The sequence below is a fragment of the Aulonocara stuartgranti genome, assembly GCF_965226115.1.
Source record: "Aulonocara stuartgranti genome assembly, chromosome: 14".
NCBI classification, from domain to species: domain Eukaryota; kingdom Metazoa; phylum Chordata; class Actinopteri; order Cichliformes; family Cichlidae; genus Aulonocara; species Aulonocara stuartgranti.
The window spans coordinates 28,502,692-28,523,942 of NC_138950.1; the positions used below are offsets into that span (position 1 = coordinate 28,502,692).

Sequence of the window (21,251 nt, forward strand, 5' to 3'; positions counted from 1 at the left end):
CCTTTGCTCTCCTCTTGACAAGTCTAGTTTTTTACTCGCACTTCTGGTTTAAAGAGCAAGCCTAAGCCTGCCTCACATAAGTGATGCCACCTTATTGTAAACCCACGCTGCCTGTGTATACTCAAGAAACTCAAACACACAGAAATATATCTTACGTGTGCCACACATATGCTGAGGTCATACATTCTGGTGTTTAACACTGCTCATCATATCAGTTTTTGTCATTTTCAGAATGCACTGTGCACCTGGCACAGCACATCTGCCCTTATTAACAGTTTTGTTTTGATAAAACACAAGGTAGGGCCTTTTTGCCAGTAAGTGGCACACCAGGAAGAGAAAAAACAGGCTCATCTTCTTTCCCTCCCCATCAACTTTAACCATCAATTGTTTGGTAATCCCATTGAAGTGTGGTTAAATTATGTGAGCTGAGTCAAAACATTCAATGGGGGCAAGCATGATTTTTTTAAGCGAATGACAAAAAGGAAATTCCCTATGTCAAGACCACAGATGTCTTCTTAATGGGTGGGCTGTTTCACCCACAAATATGGAATTTGTTAGTGAAAATGCAGGTACACGTGCATGTTCTGAATGTTCAAATGCAAAGTCAACATTTTCCTAAGGACTGCAACCCACTGCTTGTTATAGATATTATAATTTGATCAACTAATAGAATTAATAAAATTGATAAATAGAAACTAAACTAGATATTTTCAAATACAAAACTATAATAACTCTGATGATCACATACATACATAGAATGCATTGCCATATGTGCATATAGTGATGCTCATAATACAGTTATGGGGTGGGGTGTATCAAAGTTATGAGGTCAGGCTGAGTGTCCGACATACATTTTGGATTTCTCACGCTTAATCCCAACAGGATGTATAATCCATCTATAAAAGAGGTCAACCTCAGAGCTGACAAATGAAGCCGACATGGAAGTGTTAAATCTCCCTCTAGGTGCTACTTGAGGCTGGCTCCAAACCATATAAAACTTGGAAATACGTTTCAGGTTGGAAGAATGAAGCCAATGCATAAGTGCCTAAAAACCTGGAGTCTATCTAAAGGACACGTTTGCTTTTCCCCTGACAGACAGTGATAGAAGTCTATGGGAAAACAGCTTTCTGGCTTTATCTCTTTCAACACTGTCCTACTGCGTTTATCTGCTCAGGCCGTCATTTTGGGTCATACTGACTAAAATATCAAGTCAGTTTTAAAACACTTGGTGGCACCGTGCTTCAAAATGGGGGAATATCAGTAGCACGAAAATGCATGCTGACACCAAACTGTCACTGTCAGAGCCGCCCTTCCTCTCTCTCATCCACTTAAACCAGGGGTGGATGGAACTTGACTGCATGCTGAGGTGGCAAACCCCAACCCTACTCAAGTAAATTTACAGTGTAAGTGTTTGGGGAAAAATGTACTTCTAAAAGTACTTTTATTGCACCATGGTCATTCTCTCTGCTGTAACATGAATCAAAGGGTTGAACTGCCACCACAGCATGCAGTCAACTGTTGCTAATGACCTAATAATTTTATTTAGGTGTGTTACAACAGGGACACATGTAAAAGTTTCAAGACACTGCCCCTCGAGGACTGGAGTTTGACACCCACGACTTAAGCCAGAGTCTGATTTTAAAAAGCTTCAAAATGTAGAGTCCAAAACCAGTGGCTAATGTCATGGTGGCTAGGTCCATCTTTTACACCATATATGGTTCTACCACAGACTCACTAATTGCACAAAGGCAAAATATTTCCACAAAGAAACCTGAGAAATATCTCTCAAAGACAGCGAAAGATTGCAAACGCCATCGATAAGCGTGAACACCGACACCATTATAGTTTTGCCCTCTTGTATAGACAACCTCACTTGAACGACAGCCCTATTAACACTATCACGTATGATATCTAGATCTAACACAAACTCATTGTGAACACTACCAAGCAGTACTTTACTTCCCTCACTGAGCCCTTTCAACTGCATGATAACTGATACTAGCTGAAATATCATCTTGTTCTGCACCAAAGATGCACAAGATACACGCATGCTCAGACCTGATATTACGGGAAATTACACACACTGATTCATTAAACGCTGTCGCAGATCATGTTCGATTTACTCATGCAATTGTTTTTTTAAATGCCAAACATACACATTCCTAAATAGTATGTCAGTTATGCGGCCTTAAGAGTTAGTCATGAATGCACACCAAGCCAAAGATTGCAAAATGAACGCATTAACCGAACAGCGCATGTACGTCACTTTGTGCTGATGGTAAGTCAGGAGTGAACATGCACATCTGGTTTCTGTCTATCCAGTATTGTGAAAGTTCCTCTTTATTCCTCATATTTTTTTTATGTGTTTGGATTTCGTTCTCATAAAAACAATCAGTGAGATGAAACATGAAGACCGCAAAACAAATCTTCAGATTATTAGCTCACAAATATTAGCTCTGTATGAGAGGGGAAATCACCTTTACTTCATAAAAAATAAATAAATACACTCTGAAAGTGTCACAAACACCCCCTAATATTACTGTTTACTGGCTCCCATTAAAAGTCAGACAGTTGAGCATTCAACACTGACATGTTGTGAAAAACCACCAAGTCAAATTGCCCTTGGGCTGAATGAACACAGGAATTGAGTGCTTATTAGGTATGATCACTCTTCTAACATCTGCATTAGCTGAGCTGTTGACTTAAAAAAAATACCATTCATGTATCATTTATGTAGGAAGCAGTGCCTGTGGACAAATTAGTACACACTTCATGCACTTGGCAGCAGGTTCAAAGTAGAATTTTATCAAGTAACTAGACTCATACTAAACATTCAACTTTAAAGACTGTATACAAGAACTATCTTTGAAATTATTAAAATACCTCAGTTCAAAAAAACCCCAGAAAAAAACATGCAAAAGCCTCACAATGACGGGAAACTGCCTTATTGACACAGTTCCTCCTTTTTCTCAGAGGAAGAGTGCTGAGAGGGGTTTTGCTAGCTTGGATTCTATATTTAACGACTCGGCTAGCTCACATATGACAGTTGGCTGAAGAAACAACGACTGCTCCTTTGTCCTCCCACACTGCATAGCTCTTAACTTATTTAGGCATTGCAGAATTATTCTTGTGACAAAAATGACTACAGTGCAGTTTAAGTCGTGGTGCTGACACTAAGCTAACATATGTGTTAACAGCACAGTTACTGTGGTCTTTAATGCAAGCTAGACTTAGCATTTCAGATACTTCATAGCTTATGTCTGAAGAAAACAGTTACTATGTCACTTTTGAAAGTGAAAAACAGCAAAGCTAAGAACATAGTTTTTGTCTTAGAAATACACCTGACCGCTAAACATGCCATGAATGCCTCTCCAGAATACCATCTTAAACTTGCCTTACTTGATTTCTTGAAAGACATACAGATAACATAACAGTAGTTTGAGTTTCCAAAGCACATCTATCGCCCCAGGACAAGAGAAGGGTCTCATCCAGTATCACTGCAATTGTAACCAGCCTTATTCTTGTGAAGGTAAAACAAATTCATGGAGTAGGTGCAACAGAAGTGTCACTAACATCACCAACACAGCAGAAAAGATGAAGCAAACTATAGAAAAGAAAAAGGAAGGCTTGCTTGTTTTGAAACCCACAGCAAGAAGAGTGTCGACGGGGGAAAGAGAGAGTGAATGCTAAAAATAAGCATAGACAGGATACAGATATGATTTATATAAATGTTACCTGTCCTGACATGCTCAAAAGGATTCCTCTTCCATGATGATACAAACACAAACTCTTCACAAACTCTTCACAAAGCAGGAGGAAACTAGTTAACCAAAAGGGGGAGGAGGCAATGCAGCAACAACAGTGTGTGAATATTCAAGGCTACAAAAACTCAGACAGTAGTTCCTGGTAATGCATCACAGTGTAGCTGTGCTCTCTGCCTTTAATCCTCACCGTCTTTCCCCTCCATGTCTGTCACAGTTTTTTTTACTGCTTATGTGCCCTCAACCGTGGCTTCCTCCCTGTAAAAGCCAGTTTCCTTTTTAAACATACTTGTATTGCTCATAATAAATGTGCTATTAAATGTACTGGAGTCAAAGCTTTGGTTTCCTTTCATTAAAGCAATACAGAAAAAAGGGAGAAAAAAAGCTGTTCAGCCGGTGTGATTTCAGAAGGATTTACACAAACTGAGATATAACATATTACTGCCAAAGTATCATCAGTGAAAGCAGCTGAAAATTCTGCTGCTTAAGGGGAAATGTGTGGCCTTCAGTGTGCTAATTGGAAATTCACACTTTTGCAAACACATCAATGTAAAAATGACTATGAAGAAACTGCCAAACAACACTCCCTGCGCAAAACTTTAACTCATAAGGGCAGAAACGCTTACCACAGAACCTTTGAAAAAAACAAACACTAACCAGAAAGGGCTCAGTAGTAAGTTAAGAGCAACTTTAAAATAGACTACAGTTTCACACAGGGGTTGCAGTTTGTTCAGATGAAGCCTTGTCGACGTATTTCCGTATTCAGAAGGCCACAGAACTTTGTCCAGTCAAGTGTGCTGCGACCCTTCAGTTTCAGGAAGTGTCTAATTTTACTTTCAGGAAGTGTTCAAAAGTCCCCAGTAACATTTTGTGTGTCATCATGGTAAAGTACACAAGAGATGCACTTTTCAAGCTTGGCCTGTAGATGGCGCCACAATCCACTGGTAACATTTGAGAGGGTTTTTGATCACTTATCAAAACACATAGTTAACAGTGGTAATACAGATAATGGTGGTGAGAGCATGTGTGTTTATGTTTGTGAGGGAGACAGCTAGCAAGCGCTAGCCTGTGGGATTTATCATATTTTTAGGCTCATCTTTTTTTACCTGTAATAAACTCAGTGGTTAATGTGCATCTTTTTGCAAAATGAGGCATCTGCATTCAAATGGAGCCTTACCTGTGAGTTCTGGGAGACTGAACAGGAAACCGTTGAGGGATTGGTGGGGGGCCTTTAGATGCTATTCCTGCCTTTGGAGGAAGAGGTGGAATACTTCTACTGCAAGGGGAGTGGATGGGAGAAACAGGTGAAGATTTTCTTCCTCCATCGACAGTTAGGTATTGGGCATTCGGCTGAATGGCTAATGTCTGAGGCCTATTTGCAGTAGAAGGGAGGTCTGGAGGGTGGGATGGTGGTTGGGGGGGTGTAAATGTGGAACTGGGGGACACAGATCGGCATTGTAAAGCTGGAGCCCTGACCTCTCGTCTTTCCAGTTTAGGGGAGCCAGAGGTTTGAACAGGGGGTAAGGTGAAGGGCTGTGGAGGGCAGTTTGGTGTGCTTCGGGGGGGAACAGGGGGCAAAGAAGTGTCCAAAGCTGGAGGGGGGCTAGGGTCCAAGTTGTCTGGAGTAGTAGAGCGAAACTTAGTCCTTTCTTTTGGCACAGGTTTCTTCCTCTCTCTATCTATCCCTCCATCCCTCTCTTTCTCCCCGTCATTTCTAGGTACCATCTGTCTTTTCCCAGGAACTGGCTTCTCTCCTTCACCGCTGCTCTCCTGCATTCTGGATACTTGTCTTTCTCTGGGGACTGGCGTTTCTCGTTTCCTAGGTGTAGGTCTCAAAGTCTCTCCATCTTGCTTCACATTGTCCTGAAGGAGAGATTTTTCACATGGTGGGACAGGCAATGGTCTATCTCCCCCCAGAAATTCAGCTTGTCCCATTTCCTCTGATCTCTCAAACGGTCCGATGGTGTGAGCGTCATGATTCCCATGTGTTTTGTTCAGACTTGCCAAGATGCGCCTCTGGTGACCTGGCAGGGTGATACCAATGCATTCCAGTTGCTCTGGTGTGAGGCTGCGACATTGTTGTAATGTTGCATATCCGGCACTCTGAAATGCATCGGAATACTGCTCCAGGCGAAGTACGCCCAGCCACTCCCCCACATTGGCACAGGATTCAGACTGAGACATTGCTGATGTGTTTGTATGTGCTGCTCGTGAGAGTCCACGGAGAAAATGCAGACCTTAATGCATCAGATCATGGTTACACAACCTGCAGAAGAGACAGAACAAGGAGACGTGTCAATGCATCCCATCAAGGAACAAGCAAAAATTAAAACAAAAACTCTCCAAAGCAATGACATTTTTTTTAAATGATTTCCTGAAAACCTTGTTTTAGTTTGTGGTTTGTGTTATTTTAGTTTGTCTGTGTGTGTCATGCAAGTATGAATGCGGCAAATCCTGTCTCGGGAAATATGTCAGCCTGAATTAATATGTGTGGTTCTAAAGATAAATCGTGATCAGTAATGAATAGTGCAATCATAGCCATAATTCAAGAAGTTGCTATTTTTATTAAGTGTCTAAACAACTGCAGAAAAGTTATATGCAACATGTGGTGGATGTTTCTTTCCCAGGTAGAAGAGGAAGTTGAGTCGCCACAACAGTAAAATTCAACAGTAGTTCAGTCATTCTTATAAGTGGTGTCACATTAGTCCAATGACATGTGTGTGTATAAAAAGGTTGAACACAAAGTAGAAGAAACTGCCCCTTAAGTCTGCATTTCTCTGCCTAAACATGTTTTCTTTAAGTTTCTAAACTAGTCAGTTTTGTTGCACTATCGCAACAGACTACTAAGGGAGGAAGTGTAAGTGGCACAATGAGTATTAGCACAGAAAGCATGTCTCTAAATTCTCCGTAAGCCTTTCAGTCATGTTCAGCTTCCTGCAAGCCACTAAAATTCCTCATAGCACTGTCATCAAGGTATTACCGTAAGTTTTATTTTTTCATCACCGGTGATGACCCAAGGCCTAAACACTAACCCTAATGTTTTGGAGTAAAGTAAAACTGACTTATTTGGAATAAATTAACTAGTTTTGAGGATGATTTTTATGATAATATAGATATGGCACTTTGTGTCTGTATTCAAAATGTTCAAGAACAGCTTCTACGCAAATCTGGGAAAATGTTAGGCTTTGATTAACAGTAGATGTCATCTACCAGCACTCACACGGCACAAAAACGTAACAACCACAATCAATAGCTCAATAAAGACTATACCGATGCACAACTTCAGTGAGCGTAAAAATATTTCCAATAGTTCTTCTTGACTGTTCTATAACGTGGGAAGGTACAAGCTTTTCTAAATCGATAGTCAAAAACCTTCTGCAGTCACTCTGCCTTTTATCTTCCTGCCTCTTACTTGTGACCACAGGGGAAGCTGTCGGTTTCCCATTAAGAGCCGCAAACACAGTCTTTCCTCCGCACACAAAACTATATTTCACTTGATACAATCACAAGAAAAAATAAAATATGCGTGGATGAGTTTAACCTCTTTTCTGTTCAGCTCACTAAAAAACAAAAACACGCCTGACTGAAAATATACTATTCAAAAAGAAAAAAGTTTATACTTTATTCTCCAAATCTCACATAACAAGAAAATATGTTTAATAAGACTAAAAACATTTGACTTGCACAAATTATATGATATTTACAGTAAGAACTTTTCCTCGTCACAAGTTTGCATGCAAGTATCACACGGCGGATATCAGAAAATAAATAGAGTAGGACTACACCAAACTAGAATTTCTATTACTTCCATGACCACAAGGGCTGTTGTGGGTATATTGGTGGGCAGTCAAACTATGGACAGGTTGTGAAACGTCCGGTCGCAAAACTTAACAGGTGTGTCTTTGAGTTTAAACTAAAGGGAGGGTTCGCTCATTAACTTGGTCTGATCCATCAATAATTAGTGAAGGCCATCAGAAGATGTAACATCATGTCAAGATGGTTATGAGTTTTCCTTTGATAGAAACTGTTTAGTTTTTTGTTTTTTTACTGACAAGTTTAAAATTTAAAGATACACACCTAAGCATGATTAACAAACACTTCAGCTCACTGACTAGCAACAGAACATGCAAAAGAGAAAATATTTAAAGCATTATATAAACCTGATTCGGTTTGGTGATTAGACATGAGAGTTGTTAAGGTTGAGTGAAGTCATAGTCACCAGCCCAGTGTGATAAAAGACAGTGTACCGGCTGCCAATGTGATGCATTTCATTTCCTGTCCAAAGTTTCCTCTAACAACTCAGAGCACAGCGTACAGACGGTGTGAATCTTGCTCTCTTCTCTCCAATCAAAATGCTTCCCATTTTTGAATTGAGGAACTCAAAAAACAGCCCAATGAAAAACAGTCTGATTGGTCTTCAGCCCCTTCACAGAGGCGTTACTCACCAAACTGAGCGAAGTGTCTAACAAGTGAGCAGCAAGTGTTAGCATCTTTCACCATCTTAAATCAGCACTTTGTTGCAGAGAAGCCCATGATTGGCTGCATCTGGGCATCTGTGTGAGTGTCTGCAGGGAAAACCACAATAAGTGGTAAACATGAACACTGCAGTTAAGCTTAACGCTATCATTCACAGTTGTGCCTGTTTAATTCAATAAACATCTGTAGCCCCTCAATAGTGGCTCCGTTGCACTAATCAAGACATGAAAAAGGTAAAAGCAGATGTAAAGTAGAGAAGTGAAACAATACTGCTGAAATATGTAATCTTGAGTATTGTGCCCATGCATCACATCATGAAACGCTTAGCTTCTGTCAGCTGATATCAGTTTGTGCATCTCAACCTAAAAAGCATTACTTTGTCAGCTGTTCTAAGTCTGTCTGCATCTTGAAGGCAATTTTAATTAGGTTGCTATTCAACCGACACTCACCTGCCACTTTATTGGGTACAACTGTTCAAACGCTCATTAATGCAAATAAGCCAATCACATGGCAGCAACTCAGTGCATTTAGGCATGGAGGTAGCTTGCTCCTTAGTACTGACTGAGCATTATTTTAACACCACAGCCTATCTGAGTATTGTTGCTGGCCATGTCCATCCCTTTATGACTGCAGTGTACCCATCTTCCGGTGGCTGCTTACAGCAAGATAACACAACATTTGCATCATCTCAAACTGGTTTCTTAAACATGACGATGAGCTCACTGTACTCACTGTGAGAGCCAGTGACATCCACAGTCACTGGCTCTCACTCCAATAGAGCACGTTTGGGATGTGGTGGAACAGAAGAATCTCAAAATGAATTTGCAGCCAGCAAATCAGCAACAACTGTTTGATCCTATCATGTAAATATGGACCAAAACCTCAAAATTTAAGCCATTAAGACTTAAAGCTGTTCTAAGCAAAATACTTATGAACTTTGATAAATGCTTCCTGTGTTTGCAGTTCACTAGTCTAAACATACCTGAACCTATTGCTGTACTATAATCAGAAAGATGAACCTGACTGTGATCTTTAATTTGACACCAAAACAGAATATTCACAAAACTGCTAATGTGTTATTTTAACTGCTGAAAAGACTGACAAAGAGTGTGCGTGAACACAGAAAATATCAGGTTCCTCCTTAATTCTGCAAATTCAGGTTGATTATCACCCCCGACTTCCTTTTTCCTATTCTCTATGCCTCTCCTTTTTATTTATCTCTTTTTTTTTTTCCTTCAGTTTCCAGTCAGCAATTTGAATTCAATTCATCTGCCTCTCCGTTCATCTCCCCCTCCCTCCCACTCAGAGAGCTGCCAATAACAGGGTCTCTGTGCTCTCCACAATGGGGCATTTTGTTGCCTAGGCGAGTACACGCACATACTGACAAGCAGGAAGGAAAAACATGGTCAAGGCCCACTGTTGGAGCCTGTTCACACACTCTAAAACAAGTGCTCACCTAATGATATTGTGCGTAGGTGCGTCTCTGTGTGAGGGGCGCCTCAATTTCACCATTAATCCAACACACAGAGACACCCAGGGTGCTCCACTGTCCGCACTCATCACACAGTGCTGGTTGGCATCAAATTTAACCTCATCTACTGTCTGAATCTGCAGTTTTTAAGTATATAATACTGATTTATGAGACAAAGCGATGTCTACTGAACTTTATCGCTTATTAAAAGACTTTAAAGGCCTCTTAGCAACAATGTTGGTGACACATAAAACACATTACCACCCCTCTGTTGTACTTGTAAACACACCACATAAATAGTGTGGCAGGGCTGCGTACAGTATGCCACACAGTTTAAAAAAGAAAATGCAAAGACTACCATTGTATGGCCAGTTGTCACACTATGAGTCATGTGGTTTTTAAAAAGCCACAACAACTGCTGTGTTGTTTTTTACTCTTAACACTTCACTGGTCCTAAACTAAGAAACAAGCTTTTTATATTGCACGTCTTGTGCTAGTTTTTAAAAAGTGAGGAGAGTCTTTGTTCTAATTCGAAGACTAAATATTTCACTTACATGCTCATACTGCTGAATGTGTAACAACACAGTCTAGAAAAGCATAAACCTTGCTGTATCCACCACTACATTTCCCAGCATGGACTAGAATCACATTCACTGAGCCTAGCGTATAATCTGCAAGTCATTTAAATAAGAGAAAATAAAGTTAGACTAGACTCCTAGTCTAAAAGACAGAAATCCCCAAAATACTACATGTGATCCTAGGAGCTTAATTAATCCTCATTACTCAGATCGTGTTTTAAATGTTGCTGACGTCTGTTGGACTGCAGCCGCAGACAGTGACTGGGGGTGTCGTAATATCTCTGAACCATTAACCGTTTAGTGCATTACTAAAATAAGAATAAGATGTTTAACCCACCAGTATTTTGTGAGCTGACTAGCATGGGGAAGCAACTGTTTGACGTTTAGTTGACTAGTCGTCCACATTTCTAGCCTCGGCCGTTCCGGTTTTATGTGAGCGTTTTTGAAGGTGCATACTAAAACACCCGAAGCACATTCATGTATCCCTCTGTATTTTTCATTTCATTGCAAATGTATTCAAAATAAATATAGTGTAAACTTGTCTTCTCAATGCTTGCTTCATCACAGCTCAGCTTTTGGAACAATGACTTTACAGATTGCTTCAACATTTTACATGCGTGATCTTTGCTGGCGTGATCATGAAACCAAGAGCAACTAATAAATCACAAAGCAAGCTAATCAAGCTTCGATTAGCCATTAGTACCGGCCAGGCTTGCTGAATGTATTTAACTTTATTCATAAACAATAGGGCAGATTACTTACAATCGTCTTCTCCTTCATTTTGATGTAGAACAACAGAAGGAGCTCTCTGGGAGTATTTTCATAATCAATTTTGATCAGCGAGTGGCAGTACTAAAGCATTTCAAAGAGCAACATTTGACTGGCTGATAACTGCACTTGCAAAGTTGTACAGTTCCACAGTGCAACACGCGACCTCACCCCGTTAGAAAAGAACGAGAAGTGAGTTTTACACTGAAATGTGTTAAATCTGCATTTAAGTGATGGTGAATTCAATCACCTGTTTACAATTGCAATTCAAATGAACTGCCACACATATTTTTGTCATTTGCTGCTGCGAGTGTAATCTATAGGCTTGGGTAAACCACAGAAACACATAGCTTTTTCACAGCTTTACTCCAGCCCTACTGCCTACACAGAAGACATCATTTGAGAAGTATAATCCAGCATGCCTTTGCAGGGCTAGCAAAATCGCTAGCCCGACGTCCCGGGGCTAGCGATTTTTCCGGTCGGGCTACAAAAATTCATCTCAGCCCTGCCCGTCGGGCTATCATAGAAAGAAAAAGTATGTCAATGCTTTTGCATTCTTTGGCAAACATAGCTAGGCAATTATGTCATTGGCATCGATGAGCCACTGTCAACATGTGACATATTGAAATCGCGTTTGAATTTGTGCTTGTTTTTTGCTTCACTTTCACTTTGCGATCACGCAAACTGTGAATAGAGAGCGGCAGCTACTGATTGGTGAGCGACAGATTAATTGCGCACCAATTCCTCTGACATCGTCTTATCACTCAGTAGCTTATCTTACTATTCAAACGTGTCAAGTGAAGCAAGCTTAAACATGTGATAGAGGTTGATTGCACAGAGAATCACTGATCACCAAGCAGGACAGACGAGATCTGCAAAGGGTGGTGCGCTTGGCAGAACGCATCATTCAATCAGAGCTCCCTGACCTGCTGTCCATCTACACCAAGCGGTGCAAGTCCAAAGCTAGGAAGATTATGATGGACCTCTCCCATCCCAACAATGGACTCTTCTCACTGTTGAGGTCTGGGAAGTGCTTCCGCTCCCTTAAGGCCAAAACAGAGAGAATGAAGAGGAGCTTCTTCCCCCAGGCTATTCGGGCCCTGAACCAGGTGTAGGACTGGACTCTCCCAAACACGTCACTATAAGACTGGACTCTCACACACGTCACCACACGCACCACCACACATTTCCTATAATCCTATAATTCCTATAATTTATAATCCTTATCTTTATAATCTCTTCTGCTATTTGCACATTCTTTACTGTAAATTCCTAAGTTAATTTGTAAATTTTTGTAGTAAATTGTAAATATTGTAAAACTTTTCTTCTGTCATTTAATGGTCGGGCATTGTACAGCTACAAGCATTTCACCCCCATGTCATACTGTGTATGGTTGTGTGTGTGTGACAAATAAAATTTGAATTTGAATTTGATCATTATGCAAGTGTGTGTGTAAAAGCAGATGGATTTACGCAGGTATTTTAGTTCTGCTCAGCTAAATAAGACAGGTCAGGGTGAAGAAGGGACAGCCAAAGAAAAGCTGATCACAAAACGTTAAAGTTATGACAAATCAGACTATGAGGCAAAAACAAAAGCGCAGCTTTTTTGGTTTCATGGAATATGAATATGACGAGCTAAATAACATGATGTTCTGCCGGGTGTGTCTTGAGTTTCCCTCGATTTCTGAGTCGACAAGCACCTTTGTTACTGGGACCAGTAATTTTAAGAAAGACCCCATTAGAACCCATGAGAAATGCATTATTGCTCAGTCTGCAGTATCTTTCCCAGAACAAACGCCAATTGCAAAAAACATACCAAAAATAAACCAAGCACAACAAGAAGTCCAGAAGAAACGCAGAAGAAAAGCTGTTTAGAACAGCGTGCTATGTTGCAAAGAGTGAACTACCTTTGGCAAAATATAGCAGTCTTTGCAAACAAAGCAAATGGCCTAGATCTTGGTTCCACTTTCCTCTTACCCTTGACTTCAGTGGAAATTTCAGATTCAGGATCTGACACAGACTGATTCATGTTCTACACAGTTCTTACAAATTCATAGAAACTTCTGTTCAATTAGAACAAAATATTTGAGTTAATGATTGTAATTTTTATACAGTTGTTGTAATTTGTGTTTTAACTCTTTTTTTTTAAGTCAATCAAAAAAATTGTCCTTTTTTTCAGGCTACTTAAATTTATTTTGGGCTACCAAAAACTGAAGAGTGTCTGGGCTACCAGGGACTTTTGCGAGCCCTGCTTTGAGTCCTACTTGCAAGTTTCGGAGCAGCAGCTTGAGATTTGACCGGAAAGAAACGTGATGACGTTACACCTCTACTGGCCTTCTTGCAATGGCTTTCAGTCAATTTCAGGGTCCAGTTTAAAATTGTATTGCTTGTTTTTTAGCATCTCAGTGGTTTGGCACCCACTTACTTTACAGAACTTTTGAAACCCTACAATTCTACCAGCCACTGGCGTCTATGAACCAGCTCTTCTTGGACAAGATCCAGGCTTAAAAGCAGAGGCGATGGGAACAATCCCTGAAAAGGATCTAATTTTTGGAACAACTTACCTCTTTATATAAGAGCTGCCCACTCTCTTGCTTTCAGGTCTAGTTGAGCAGAGTATCCTAGCTTTTATTATGCAAACGCAGTCTTACTTGCTTCTTTTGAGTTTTAGTGTACATTTATTGCTGATTCAGTGTTGTTACATTTATGTGTATATTTTGTATAACTTGTATGGCACTTTGAGGCTGTTTAAAATGTACTATAGAAATAAACTTGGACTTGACACAAACTTTTTGAACAAACTAAATATTTTAAATAGTGATACTGATAAATATCAGTATATTTCACAGATTTTCAAAATGACTGTTGGTCAAAATCTGGACCATGAACTAAGCAAACAATGATGTAATCAGCAATACCATCACATCAACACACGGACCCCTGCAATATGGTCATGTTGTAAATTTTAAACTATTTAAGTGGACATATGCAATCACAACAGATTAAATCCCCATAACGTGGAAGCAAACATATACGTAAATGTATATCTGACATACAGGCAATGGTTGTGTTATGAATAATGTTAAGCAGTTTTTTAAGGTGCAAAGGATACCAGATTATGATGACCTGATATGTGGCATACTATGAAGTAATGTTATTTCAACCCACTGGTGGTGTTTACAAATTAGGGATGTATTACAATCTAGATGATCACTCTTAAACCACTACACTTTGGTTTGGTGTTACACAAGTCACAATTTCTTTTATGCCATTTTTCTCAGGGGTCAAAAGGAAATGTTTTCTAATAATGCTGAAGACTATTAACAGAGTTGGTATTTGTATAATTCCTGAACTTACCAAAATTTTAATTTAAAAAAAAATCCAGAATTTACCAAAAGTCAGTCTCCTGTGTAACTGTTCGTGTTATCCTGAAGGGGTGGGCAGAGTAGCATAGGAGGAACAGAGAGAAGAGTCGACGGGGTCAAGCTGACACTTCCTAAGCCTGCCAACAACAAAAGCCTTCCAACAAGTGGGAATTCTTCTAAACCCAAAGATACAGGCCAACCCCAAACATCTGGTAGCAGGACAGCTGGTCCTGGCATGAGCATTAACAACTCTGCTGAATTACAGCCAAACAGCCCAACCAAAGCATACCTTAACAGCATTTAACTGTCACTTTATTTCAAAGGCACTTATGGGGATTACATGGTGGTGAGGAGCTATCGCTCCAAATGGATAACATCAGTTGATACAATTAGTAGCAATGCATCAATCCATTTTTTCCTACTTTTGTTAAGTTAGCAGTGCCCTGTCTTAGGGTACCTGCAGATGTTGAGCACAGATCTGATGCCAGCATTTAATGAATGAGCTACATTCGTCACCGAAGCATACAGGTCAACATCAAATATTTTCTGTTTATCATATTTTTTTGCTCTAGTCTCATTTCAGCTTAAAATCACTACTAAAGTTGTCCCAGTTTCTCCTTTTTCTGCTTTCAGTCTTACTGATAATACAACTACACACACACATACACATTTGTATCGCATGTGGACTGAAACTGACAAGAAAGAGGTGAAGTGAAATTCTATCAATCGAGTTGATCAACAGACACTATGCTACAGTGAGTGCAATGAAAACTCCCAATAAGTGATACAACTGTTAGAACCTACGAGACAGAGCCACAGAGCGAAAGGAGCTGTCAAAAAAGAAAACAAAGTCATCTGAACGCTTCAGTTGAGCCAGTTGACCACAGTAAAGCCACAAACTACAGTAGGGCAAAGATTAAAATAAAGCTGCTGGTACTGTTACTCTGAAATACCACCTGTTAGTTTTCTCAATGCAAGATCAGATTACCTATTAATAACTACTGATGACTTTTGGCTTACCCAGCAGAGGACTGAATTAAATAGATGGTTCAATAGATAAGCTGTTGTCACCATCACACTAGTCAAGATCAGATCGATATACAATCCAAATATCATATTCCTTTGTCTACAAAACCAGTACAATCAGTACAACTTCAAAACTTCTATTCCTTTCTACTCATACTGTGTATGGAAAAAGGCCATAACGCAAAGTATCATTACTGTTATCCACAGTATCCATGTACATCAGTACAGAAATGTCCATGATGTGTTTGAGAAATATAGAACGTGTCCAATTTGGTGAACTAAAAACAAAAACTAATGAGAAACATATTATACAAGAGTAACTACAACATCATCCATTAGATGCTGGTCAATGTCCTTTGGGACTCATAGTTTCCTTCTCTCTTCCTCTTCCCTCGTTTCCTAGATTAAGACTGAAAAGCAAGTCTGTGGAGAACAGGCCAAGATTACTTTTTTTTTTAAAGTCCCTACAATCTACAGTGAGATCTAACTCAAAAACATAATACAATACAATACATGCAGTTAACATGGAGCAAATCTGCATTCGCCTTAATGGACGTAATGACTAAGTCCATAATGAATTTCTCACTGTAACACTGTCTGATCTTTCAGATCAGGTGGTAAAGAATGAAGCTGCTTGCTCTACGGCTGCTGCTCAATATACCAGCTTTTAACGATTTGCACTGCCTTAACTCTTCATTTAATCTCCAGAGTTTTAGACGGATGTCGTCCTTATAGGAGCTGCTGAAAAACACAGCATATACAAGAGACATGAGTCAGATACCCATCACCAGACACACTGCTGCTTTCAGCCCACTTTCAATTAGGACTGAATAGTGACTCAGTGCAGCCAGCACAGCAATGCATCTTAACAATGTCCTCTAGTGAATAACCTTATGTGTGCACGCACACATGCACACACACACACACTTACCCCTTACTCCCAGGGCTGCAACATTTCAGAAGGTTTCCCACAGCAACCCAACCTAACCAAACTATTATATTTAGCCTAAGAATTGCACCAAAGTTATCTGAAGTAAAGCACAATCCAAATTAAATCATCAGTGTGTGTAAGACACAGGCCGCCACTATGTAAAAATCACACGCACTGTTTGACAACAGGAAAAGATAAAAACTGCGCAATGTGTAGACTCGACCCAGGCACGTTTAGCCAAATAATTAAGGCCTGTCGAAAATGGTAAATAGTAAATGGACTGGTTCTTATATAGCAATTTTCTGCTCAAGCACTTTATACAACATGGCTCATTCACCCAATTACACCTATTCACACAAGCATGTTTTTCTATATCTAAGTGCTTCCTATCTAACATTCACACACATTCATACTCTGATGAATCCAGAATCAATCATCAGAATCAGAACATATTATTAATGTATTTATGGTAAATGGCCTGTATTTATATAGCGCTTTACTAGTCCCTAAGGACCCCAAAGCGCTTTACATATCCAGTCATCCACCCATTCACACACAATGTATTTAGTCCCAGAGGAAATTTTTCAGATAATTTCCTCTGGGACTAAATAAATCGGAGAGCTACCTGATAATAGAGGACCTGCTCTACCTCACGAGGTGCAACTAAACAACTAAACTAAACCCTCAGGGGTCATCACAGCAGAGGGATCCACATATTTGTATTGGCGAAGTTGAAGCTCCCCTCTCAGGGATTTGTGCCTCCTCCCAGTCAAGGACTGGGGATCTTTTGCTCGTCAGGTAGTCACTCAGGCAGGCAGGCAGTTCACTGTTAAGTTTATAAAGATCTCAGATAAAAAGTAAGAAGTGAAACAAAAGTTAAGCTGATGGGATTTTTTTTTTTTTAGTTAACATGAACAAGAGTCTCCTGATGCTATTAGGCTAACCTTCATTTAAATCAAATCAAACCTGAAGCTGTAATTTTTAAGCAGCCTTCTGATAAAAACAAAACAAAACACAACAACAAGTCAGTAAATGTGAATTCTCCTGCCTACTGCATTTATTCAAGCAGCTCCTTTGACTAAAGCAGACTCCCAGCACTGTTTGGACTGCCAGCCAAAATTTGGCTGAAATTAGAGGGATTCATTTAAGGCTGCAGATTTCTAATTTCAGTCCGGTGTAGACAGCTGTTTGTTGTACACTTTCAAAACCTTAAAATATGAAACGCTCAGTTGTCTGCTAAGGTCAGTGTCCTCTCACCTCATTTCAGGGTTATTCAGAAGCAAACAATCATGTGTGCGAGTGAGACAGAGAGGAGAAAAAAAAGGCACAAAAGCTGATGACACAAGTGGATAAAGAAAGACGATGATAGATATTAACTGACACTGCATCTCAAACATGACATAAGTGCCAATAACGGTTTCCTCTAAAGAAATCTTGCCAAGTTAAAACTTCTGACTATGATTTGCAAGCCGTGGCTTATTCCAGACTTCCCGTTGTGTGATAGAAGGCACATTTTATAGAGACAGACAGATGTGTATTTGCGTCTTGATATGCATCTTTTAATATTACAGTATGTGATGCTCAGCAGACAGCCACATACTTAGTCATTTCCCATTTCACTGCAGGACCAATAAGTAGGGCCATGATACTGTCTGATAGCGATTTTTGCCAGTCTGCAAAAAATGACATTTAATGGGTGGATTTTTTTTGGCTTGCCCTTCAGAGCGATGAATCGGTATCCGCTTTCCATGGTAAGACGAAGTGCCTTGCTCAATCTTTGATATGGCAGTGATAAAAATGACTGACTTTTATTTACTTTACAGTTTTGCAACTAGGAGGCTTCTGCAGCACAATCATATCTAGTGAACCACAACGAAGAGGAACATCGTTTTTCATGGTTGAAGAACTTCTTCCTCAGCAAGAAAAAAGCAAAACAAAAAGAAGAAAGAAAAAAAAACTACTTAAAAATTTGTATTCACCAACTTTAAGGGTCTACTGATCAAATCAGTCATGCAAAAATGCAATCTATTTTAAAGCCCTGAACCCACAGCCAAATGTTATTAACCTTTCAATGTAAATCACACGGAGCACATTTGTATCAAAAGGGAAATTATTTCAAAGGAACAGGAAAAGCATACGTCTGTAGTTCTTAATAACTTATCTGCCAACACGTTTACAGTTTCACTATTGATCAAACCTTATGAACTTCTGTTCATAAGGTGACTCTTGTCTGTTTGTGAGAGAGAAAAAAAAAAAGCAGAAATAAGCTGTTTAAGAAATCTTCCGCAACTACTGTGCAACTACGGGATCTGCTGTACTAAAGCCTGCATGATCACCTGTCACAAAAATCCACCTGCTCCATTACGTACACAGCTCTGAGGATTTCTATAGATGCTTCCTTCGTCTCAAGCTGGGAACCAGTTACTCCATCTATAAACAACTGATTTCATCTTAAAACCATCCGTGTAATGGAGCCCAGATTAGAAATAATGAATTCCACTGGGGATAAACAGTCCCGTCGTAGGCAAGTTCGCTTTTACCAGAGAAAAAAATAGAGCAGTCTGGGAAAACCGCTAAAGAGTTCACATTAATCCAATCAAACTCTTCTTCATCAATTAGTCTACTTCTAAAGACAGAAGTGGACACAGTCGCTGAAGCACATTGGAAAAAAGAATAGGTTCATGCGTCGCTGAGTAATAAATTCAGAGCTAACAGTCTGCGCCTAAAAATAACCTCAGCAACCTTTTTTTTTTTAGTGTGGACCCCCTCACAGTGAGTGCGTTTAAAAGCGCTGAGTTCACGTTTCTCCTCTAAGCAGTGGCTCGAGGAAAGTTTCTCTTGTGGTGGAAGAAAAAATAGTTTTTAAATTCCTGTTATCCACTTACCCTTTCAAGTCGTCAGTGTCCGTGTCACTGAGACACGCCAGGAGTGGGTTTGCCTTCGAGGTGGGATTAGAAGACACAACTGCGACGCCGAACAGCGAATAACACTTTATTTTTTTTCTCACTGTTGAAGAGCAACAGCGGCTACGCGCATGCATCCGCACTTACGTGCAAGTGAAGGAAGTGCTTTCCTTTCAAAATAAACAGACCCGCGGCGAGTTTAGCCGACTGTTTGTTTTACTTTGAAGGCTACACCTTTGTCCTTTCTGCCTTAACGCGGATAATTTTACTGTCGAAGAATTTCCGTAAGACCGTCATGTGACCATCGAGAAAGACTGGGCAACCCAGTTAGTTTTCATCCACGTTCCCCATACACCGCTTACTTTTTTACACACAATACCAAAAAAGACTGAGCAGTGGTATTTTTTTAACTTCTGCTATTGCAAATACTCTACTTAAAGTCGGCGTGTTTTGGAGAACTAAAACCATCCCCATAACCCTCAATGGGACTGCTAATAAAATTTTACACTGTATTTTTATTATACTTTTTTTCTGGGTTGGGGGACATCAATAAACAAACAAAACAAATACCAAATAAACAAATGACAAGTATTATAACCAGTAATATTTAAGTAATATTTATTTGTACAGGTTTCTGTCCAGTGTACGGCTCCACTAGGTTGTGTTTCTGGGTTTAATATTATAAAAATAAATTCAAATTTCAAATTCAAATTTTATTTGTCACGTACACAGTCATACACAGTACGATATGTAGTGAAATGCTTGGACAACTGCTCGTGACCTAAAGAAAACAAAAAAGGAAAAGGCTATGAATAAGATAGGAAATAAATATGAAAAATTAAAAAGGGTAAATTTAACTAAGAAGGAATAAAATATAAATAGGTTACTGCGTTTATAAACAGAAATATATTTGAACAGATTTGATTTTAAAAAAATTTAACTACAATTGTAGAACTCAGACAAACCAGCAGGGGGCAACCAATCAACATAAGATATTGAACTTAAACATTTATTTTCTTATAAATAGAAAAGAGGAAACCATGTTTAAAGCAGGAAGAGAATCTAACTCAGGCTTAAATTATTAAAGATGATCCCAGGGGTTCCATTTTTAGCAAGATTCACGAGATAAGGGTGGGGGGCATTACATTCTCATCATAAATCATGATGCCCCAGTTGGCTCCATGAGCAAAACACATCACGCTGGGAGGTTACGTGAACAAAAAAAGGTCACATGTTAAGCTCTGTCAAACCTTTAATACTACTGTTATCTAGGTGTGTGTGCATCTCTCTGTGCCTGTGTGTCACTTGTTGTTTAAGTGTGCTGGGAGAGTCATAGGAGAGGCCCCATCACTCAGGGGGTGGATGAGCAAAAAGGGTAATACATCTTAGTCTTCAGGAGCCAGACTGAGCCAACAAGTCACTGACGTGGGAGCCTGTTACTCATTCCAATTAGGATCTACGGTAAGGATACAGCGGGGGGGGACTTAACTGGAAAGGTTAGCCAGAGGATAGGACATGGAAAGAAACAGGGACAAACAGGGGAGAAAAAGATAGTAAGTGTTGTTAAGAGAAGAAAACAGCAAAAACAAGTGATAAATGAGTGAGCTGGGAGCAGACCAGGATAGGATGGGAACAAATGAAGGAGAACAAATGGGTGAGATTAAGGAGAAGGAGAAAATAAGAAGAGTGGAGGTAAGAGCAGCAAAGGAAGAAGAGCAGAGATGGAAAGGAAGAAGAGAAGAGGGGAAGGAGGATGGGGAAAAGAATGACGCACAGAGGAGGCTCAAAGAAAACAAAGAAGTCTGGATGAGGAGAAGATCAAAGGATAGATGACAGGGAGGAAAGAGGGGGGTAAGGGAAGAGGAGAAACAGGGCAGAGAAGAGCAGAAATTGAGGAGGAGAGAAGGGGAGAATAGAAGAGACAGCGAGCGATGGCGAGGAGTTGAAGAGGGGGTGGGGAGGTGATGAGTCAT

At 39.9% G+C, this 21,251-nt stretch overlaps 1 protein-coding gene across 1 annotated transcript in view; it reads right to left on the reverse strand.

Moving 5' to 3' along the window:
• The window catches only part of arap1 (ArfGAP with RhoGAP domain, ankyrin repeat and PH domain 1), a 60,153-nt gene extending 40,727 nt beyond the window's left edge, over positions 1-19,426 (reverse strand). The window contains exons 1-2 of the mRNA XM_082501810.1: positions 19,261-19,426; positions 4,939-6,027 (exon numbers count right to left, since the gene is read on the reverse strand). Of these exons, the coding sequence (XP_082357936.1) occupies positions 4,939-5,945 (1,007 nt within the window). The 5' untranslated portion in view covers positions 5,946-6,027; positions 19,261-19,426. The remainder of the gene's footprint in view (positions 1-4,938; positions 6,028-19,260) is intronic.
• Between the last annotated feature and the right edge of the window lie 1,825 nt (positions 19,427-21,251).